Source organism: Pteropus alecto, unplaced genomic scaffold, assembly GCF_000325575.1.
Source record: "Pteropus alecto unplaced genomic scaffold, ASM32557v1 scaffold23, whole genome shotgun sequence".
NCBI lineage: Eukaryota > Metazoa > Chordata > Mammalia > Chiroptera > Pteropodidae > Pteropus > Pteropus alecto.
Window position 1 is genome coordinate 6,338,185 of NW_006435837.1, and position 8,327 is coordinate 6,346,511.

At 40.1% G+C, this 8,327-nt stretch overlaps 1 protein-coding gene across 1 annotated transcript in view; it reads right to left on the reverse strand.

The window, feature by feature from the left end:
- Positions 1 to 8,327, reverse strand: part of GRPR (gastrin releasing peptide receptor) — a 25,896-nt gene that overhangs the window by 717 nt on the left and 16,852 nt on the right. The window contains exon 2 of the mRNA XM_006911641.1: positions 1,679 to 2,030. Within this exon, the coding sequence (XP_006911703.1) occupies positions 1,679 to 2,030 (352 nt within the window). The remainder of the gene's footprint in view (positions 1 to 1,678; positions 2,031 to 8,327) is intronic.

Below are 8,327 nucleotides of genomic sequence, written 5' to 3' on the forward strand. Positions count from 1 at the left end.
AAGAGAGACTCAGGTAAATGAGAGAAAATCAACAGAAATGGACAGAAAAATACAAAAAACAAAAACAAAAAACAAAAAGCCCGAAGCACAGAAACAAAAACACCAGAAAGCACAAATCCACGAGGTAGAATAAACTTAGACTGCGCCACTAAGAATGGGTCTTTAACCAACGTTGATTACATACATGCTTAAATGGATTACACACTGAAATTCTAGTAAGTGCTCTTTTTTCTCAAGAGGGCATTGGTGCAGTTTACCAGCCACATGACTTCATGTCTTACTTGGCTCCACAGTTAGTATTCTTATTCTCTGTGATGCTCAAAAAAAAAAAAAAGGCCACTTTTTTTCTTTCTTATTGTCCAAACCAAGACAATTTGTTGTTGTTGTTGTTGTTGTTGTTGTTATTATTATTTTAATCTCAAGTTATTTCTGGACTATACTATACAGGAAGGTACTTAGATGAAATGGGCCAAGCATCTCCCTTGGCTCCCAACTCCCTCTGCCACTGCTTTCTCATTAAAAAATTTGAGAAAGAATGATGTTCGCTATTGAGAGAGCTTTCAAGTAGGGAGACAGTTTCACTGAGAACTGCTACTCTCCCCTCACAAGTGAGGCCAAAGAGAGAGAGAGAGAAAGAGAGAGAAAAAGAGAGAAAGAAAGAGAGAAAGAGAGAGAGAGAGAGAAAGAGAGAAAGAGAGAGAGAAAGAGAGAAAGAGAGAAACAAAGAAAGAAAGAAAGAAAGAAAGAAAGAAAGAAAAAAAGAAAGAAAGAAAGAAAGAAAGAAAGAAAGAAAGAAAGAAAGAAAGAAAGAAAGAAAGAAAGAAAGAGAAAGAAAGAAAGAAAAAGAAAAAATGTAAAGGGTGAAGCCTAAAATGGAATCAGTTATCTATTGAAATGGATGGGGCGTCTTTCTGTTTCTCCATTATTAATACCACATGATCTACATTTGGAGTAGGAGGCAAAAACTGACATAGACGAGAAAGCCAGAGCCACTGGTTTCTACCTCAAGGATGAAATTATAGGGGCTATGGAGGATGGGAAAGGGAGTCTCACATATGAAGGGCATCCTGCATTCTGAGCAGTCTAGGGCATACATATGCTCCTTCTTGGAATCCTCCAACAGCCTTACAATATAGGGGTCACTACCCTATATCACGGATGAGGGAATTGAGGCTCAGAGACAATAAGTAAGTCATGAAACCTGGATTTCAACCTAAATCAGTGTGAGCCTTTATTAATCAAACTACTTCTTTTCCTTCAACCAGCCTCATTTTCCTGCCTCCTCTGTTTTGTCCCCATGTGGAAATCCTCTTCCTATCCAAACAATGTGACTAGAATTTAAAGAAGTCACATTCCTCTGAGCCTCATTTTATTTATTTTTTAACAATAGCAACACTCTTCCAGATATTTCTGCAAAAGAAGCCCATATTCCAAATCCCTCGGGTTCTCAACAGCACCCTAGCTTAGGTCTCTAATAAAATAACAAGATTACAAAGAAGACTTGAATTTCTAGGCTTCCGTGGCTAGAAGTTTACCATCTGGATGCAGATCACCCACCTCCTCTTGTTGCAGAATCAGGTGACATGCCCACCTAAAACCTGCACTTGTCAGCGGAGTCCAAAAGAAATGCAAGGGATCAAATCCTCAAGGAGAAAATTAATCAACCCTAAGCACTCACCTGCTTCTTGACGTGTATATTCCCTTCCACGGGCAGATTGTAAGCACTCTGGATCAGATTTTTGGCAATGAAGTAGTAGTAGACAGAGATGATCGACAGTGGGATGATGTAGAAGATCAGGAAGGAAGCCATAGAGTGGATTTTGGGGTGCAGCTCATTGGAGTGTGGGTATGGGGCACAGCTAATGAAGGTCTGGTTGGTGCTTTCCTCATAGAAAGGATGTAGATCAGAAAACACAGCTTCTGGGATGGCCAGGAGCATGGAGATGACCCAGATCAGTGCTGCTTTGAGGCAGATCTTCATCAAGGCATGAGAGGCCTGGATATCCATTGGTCGGACGATGGCTTTGTACCTGAGGGAGAAAAGACAGACTTCTGTGTAAGCTGCCTAATATTATTATGTATACCAGGACCAGGACTAGGGTGAGACAAGCGAGGCGCCTGGAGTGCATTATTTAAGGAGGTGCTCCCTCTCAGGTTCATGCAAATGCTGACTCTGAACTCACACAACCCTGAAAGTGAGTGCCTCCTTAAATTGTATCCCAAGCACCTTGCTCACCTTATCCTAGTCTCGGCATGAAGGATGCCTTCCCCTTTCTCCAACAGTAACATTCTGCCCACATTCTCTCCTGATGTTAAGAATACTTCTCAGAAAGCTGAGGCTCCTTTCATTTTTCTTCTTAAATCACAGGAGTTAATAACAAAGTATGTTTAAAGAAGGACGTAGGGACAAGAAGTTTGTCGCTTTTTTTTTTTTTTGGCAAATCCGTCATTTTAAGTATTCAAGTGCAGTTTAGGGAACCTTAAGTCATTAAGTATTTACATATGCCTTTTTTTCTTTTTCAAAGAGTATAGAATGAAGAGTCTGCTGAAAAAGTTGTACACAGGAGCATCCCTGTGATTATCAAATTAATCTTTCCCCTGCTCTCTGACTTTCTTTCAGCCTCACCTTCTCTTACAGTATTTAGATCCCTCTTGGTTCCTGTGCTATATGTGGCCCTGTCTTGGATCAAGTGCTCTGGGAAGCAGACACTGAGATGAAGTCAGGAGGACAAAATGTTACTGCAGAGTAATATCTGTGGGGGAAAAAAAGAGAAAGAAGTAGGACTGGGCAGAGGGAGCTGTCAGACCGTGATGCAGACCTGACAAGATCTACCAAAGTGAAGGTAACCAACCTTCTTAGTTTGCTTGAACATTTCCCAGTTTAAGCACTGAAAGTCCTATGTCCTGAGAAATCTCTTAGTCTCAGCAAACTGGGACTGCTGGTCACTGTACACCAGCTCGGTGGGAAGTTTGGGAGCAAATATTGCCTAGTGGAAGAGTCCTGTCTTGGGTGGAAATGGCCAGGCTCTTGTAACACCACCTTGCTGAGTCATTGGCTGGGACCACCCAAAAAGTGTGTGACCTCAGTTACTACCTGGTTCAGTCACTGGGCAGGAACTGCCTAAGAAGAGCATAACTGTACTTTGAAAGCTGAAGTGGACACTGAAGGAGCTGACAGCGTCTATTTTGTGTGCACTTGTCTGAGAGCCCACTAGAAGATAAGCTCTCGTTTGGCAAAGAGTGTGTCTTTGCCCATCTTGGCATCTGCCAACACCGTGATCTGCACATAGTCCACGAACGTTTGTCCATTTGAATATGAGCTGCTACAGTGTACAAGTGGATATAAGCTGAGACTAAGTATGAGGGTTTTCATTTCTGAAAATGCTGTATTGAAACTGGGTTCTACCTATGATACTCTTTTATATCATGGACTTTAGTGATGGAGGAACACTGGTTTCTGCTTGCTTCCATGTTGATTAAACCTCCATTGAGTTACCACTCTTGGCTGAGTCTTGAATCTTCTCTTGATTTTCTCCTCCCTCCAGGAAAGGGGGGTTAATTTATTAAGGGATGAGTTTGGGTAAAGAATCTGGCATATGCATTGGGCTCAGAGAGGCCTAATGTTTGTTAACCATTCCCGACTAGGAGAATGACACATCTAACACAGGAGATCGGAGCATGTGCAGGGTGGCGATTGCTGTGAACCTAAGTCACATTCTCCAAAGAGCTTTATCAGACATCGACGCAATTATTTTTATTGTTGTCTGTCTGATTTCTTTTCTAGGTCTCTGTTCTCACCTCAAGTAGGGAAGAGAGGGCTGGGATTTATTGGACACTCCCGGCAGTCCAGAAAATCACCACAGTCCTGTTTCATTGTACCTGGGTTTGCTTTCCACCCTTAACTTGTATTAATTCATTTTAAACAATTATAAAAACATTAAAATTTCAAAGGAATTTTTGGTAATTTCTCTAGTCATTAGTTGTTTCAAACATTTTTATTCCTAGTTTAGAATGTAGGCAAGGACTCTATCCTTAATTAATGGCATGTAAACATCGCTAATGAATCGATTAGAGATAAAGTGGTAATTATGACTTTAAAAAAGAAAAAGGTCAGGGCAGCCATATTTTAATCAAGTGCGAGATGCATAAGCAGAGAGGTAGATTGAGAGAGAGAGAGAGAGAGAGAGAGAGAGAGAGAGAGAGAGAGAGAGAGAGAGAGAGATAGAGAGAGATAGAATTCGGCAGACATAAAAGAAGCAGCCGACGTAACAGGGCCCTAAGTCATTACAGAGGTCCTTGGTTCCTGGCCTATGGACTACTTTTGAATATATAAGAAGTCTCCTGTTATAAACTTCAAATTCTTCTGTCCTCTTTTCACTCAGAGTGGCGTCTGTTCTTTGTCAACAAAAGAGTCTTATCTGGAACAATGAGACATGGTGATCGGTTAAAGTTATCATCAGATTTATTTCCAGGATCATTTTGCATAGATCATCTCCCACTTGTGGCCCTCTGAAAGAATGAGCTGTCAACTTTCAATTGTATTCAAGAGATAGACTAGTCTATGTTTTGTTCCTAAATTCTCCATCACTTTCCTGCCTCCCTCCTTTCTTCATGCCCAATCCCATAATCTCCATTCATCTGAATCCCGTCCTTCCACATTCCAGTTTATAAGTATCATATTCATGAAGTTTTTGCTGGCCAATCTAAACCTCAATAATTCCCATTCTTTCACCTAACCTGTCTAATTTTATGACTGGATTAACAACTCTTCACATTTTATGCTTACTATGCACTATCTTGAATTGTTTGCTAGCTTTCCATGGGTATGTCTTTTGACCTGAAGTTCTCAGATGTTTCCTGAGGTCAGAAGCTGACATCTTCTCTTCTTTTCTTTGTGTATCTCTAAAGTTATTCAGGTCCCTTGTCCTACATACCTTTTATTTCAAAGTAGAGGCTAGCAAGGACTTGGTAATTAATTGATTAATAATATGTGACTTACCGATATGTCTCTTATTTCCAACTTGTTAAAAATGAGAGAAAGCAGAACTACTTTATATACTTAGTAAGAATCATTCTTCCATAGAGTGACAAATTTACTCCTCTGATAATAGGGGCTCAAGACAATTGCTTCCCACTTCTGAGAACATCTGCACTTCATTTTTTAACCCATTTCCCGTTTGCCCTGAGAATGCTCACCAGCCTCACTTGCAGCTGTAGCGTTTACCCTGAGATAACTTGTGTATTACAGTCCTAACCTTACCTCCAAAGTTTGCCACGAAATATCTCGCTTTTATTATTATTTTCGCTCTAGTATACTGATAGTCTTTGGAAACAACTGACAGTATTCTATTTATAGCATTCTGTTTTTAGTAGTGGTATTTCCATTGACAAAATACAGTAATTCTTAATCGCTAAAAATGTCAAATCCTAGAAAACACAGCATTCCTACGTGTGATGTCAAATTAACGCTGGCAGCGACCTGTATCTTTTTTTCTAAACGGGAAAAGGGTTAAATGTTAGCATTGAAAAGGCCAAAAATATTCTCTATAACAAGATTAATGTGTCAAAGTGATTCTTGGCAAGTAGAAGTAGCTGGCTCCCACACCTACGGTTGGAAACCTCTGCCCACTGAAAGGTATGTCTTTTATTCAAATATGGGCAGTTTGTTTATTTTTAAGGATCCAGCATTTCAGCCCTTATTTGTTCATAATTACCTTCTGAAGTCCATAGGAATTGTTAAATACCAATATTTTAAAACTTTCACTACAGTCCCAATGCACATTACCTAGAGAGGACTGTGGTGAAAACTGAATAAACTAAATGGTCGCTAGGGTAATCGACACATTGTCAGCATTCAAATTAGAATTTTAATACTTAATACCGTTTGGCGAGGCTTGAAACATTGGCTTTCTTTTCTCCTGCGAATAACACCAAGAACTTCTCTGAAGAAATGTGAGGCAATTATTAGACGACAGGGGAAATTTAATTATGGTTACATATTAGATGATATTAAGGAATTGTTAATGTCATTAGGTGTGATAATGGCATTGGGGGTATGTAGAAGAGTGTCCTTCTTCTTAGGAAATACATACTGAAATATTTTGGAGTGAAAGGTCAGGGGGTGTGCTCCTTACTTTCCAGAGTTCGGCAAAACAAAACAAATAAATATATATTTATTAGAAAAAGAGTGAGAAGAAACTCTAGTAAATGTTAATTGTTGAATGTGGGTAGGTATTATACAAGAGTTCATAATCAGGTTGGGGAGAAAACAGACATTAAAATACAGAATTAAAAAAATGAACTAATGGTAAAATAATTTTGAAATCATGCTTTATATGTTCTATTTTGTTAACAGTACACCCTTTTTTCATCAGAAAATCTTTATTGTAATATGATTGAATGTGTCATATCTGCTTAGCGCTTATATGAGGAATGAGGAAAGTGTTATATTTGCATTGTCCTCTAGGGCTTGCAATTTTAATATCATTTATTATCTGTGGGGTTTTATTTTTTTCTGTTTAGTTTTTTTTTGCAGGAACCTTTTAAGCCACTTGTCCACTTAGGGAGGTTAGTTCAATTAAAACTAGATCACGCACAAACACATCAGTCTGCAATGCCTCACCATAAGCTGGAAGTTCAGGGCAGAGTAAGGTGCCATTGCTGAGCCTTCTATGTGGTGAGACACCCCGCCCCAATCCTGCTGCCTGAGTTATACGTGGTTAGTGGTCCTCGGAGGTGGACTCAGTGAGAGGGTGAGCCTCAATATGAATACTCCATATTACTAATGTTTAATTCATCTTTATTTCTAAATAAAAAACAATGTAAGTAAAAGTTCTCCTGTTTTCCTCCCTTACCTATTAGATCAAGTTGCACCTCTCCTGGAGGGTGTGAACCCTACTTTGGAGTCCACTGCGCCAGAAGACACTGTCCAGAAAATGTAGCTAAGGTTCCAGTGGGTTTCTAAGAGTCTGTAGCAGAGAACTTCCTGCCTTGGGAGGAAGCAAGCTTTAATTTTTTTTAAATTAATTAATTAATTATTTTAATGGTGACATTGGTTAACGAAATCCAACGTTTCAGCTGTACACTTTAACAGTAAGGCACATATATATTTACATTGTGTGTTCACCTCTCATAGTTAGATTTCTTTCTATCACCACATATTTGACCCCTTTTACCCTATCTATCTCCTCCTTCCCCCCTTCCCCCTCCCCTGTGGTAACCACTAGTCTATTGTCCATGTCCATGAGTCTCTGTTTTTTTGTCCTGTTCATTTGTTGCTTTTAGGTTTTTATCCCACATATAAATGATATCACGTGGTTTTCAACTTTTTCTGTCTGCCTTATTTCACCTAGCGTGATTATCTTGAGGTCCATGTTGTCGCAAATGGCAATATTTCATCTCTTTTTATGGCTTTGTCATATTCCATTGTATATATGTACCACAGCTTCTTTATCCAGTCATCTATCGTAGGACACTTCAGTTGAGGAAGCAAGCTTTAAACTCGGGCCGAGGCAAAGGACCACGATCCATGTTATAAAGTGTAATCATACTTTTCTTTTTCTTGTTTTCTTTAGAGAAATCAAGATACAGGTCATGGATCCATGCAGGACGACCCCTGAGTGACGTCTTAAAGTCACCTCTTCGTGAATTGCAATTTCCCCTCCAACGTGTTTTCTCCCCGTAGGCACCCACTGTCTCCCTGGGAGCAAAGCCTGCTTTAGGAAGGGGAGTGCATATCAGTCATTTGCTCCTTAGTATGGATCACCTTCCTATACGTAAAGTCTTACCTCTAATTACAATGTGCCAAAGAGGCCCATTTAGGGGTGGCAAAATCTGCCCCCCTTCACTGCTATTAGAATTAAGGAAGAAAATCAAAGAAATAATTAAATCGTCTGTTCCTCACCTAATTCAGCCATGATGAAATAAATCAGTGTGTTTCTAGGCAGATACAACATTCCTGTTCTTCCTTGAGTCTGTTGTACTGAATCTCCTGTCTCTTTCATTCCCATATACACACCCTGAAGTTCAACTGTGGCCTGAGGCCTAGGGTGAAGTCTGGGCTCTTTCATACATTCAGAGGCCTCAGGACTTAAAGAGACCATCCAAGTGAGACCTCAGAGCCAAGGTGAAAGTCGGCTTCTTGGAAGGACTGAAAACCAGAGGCTGGAACGAGGTTAAAGAAAGAGGCGCTGACGTGGCGAAGTGTCAGGAGTACAGGGGCTGGTTCTAGGGTGTAAGGGATGTACAAGCCGGGGTATTAAATGGGAAGAGAGATGCAAAGAATTGCTGGTCGTCTGATGGTGCTTTGGCAGAAGGTGAGCAACTAT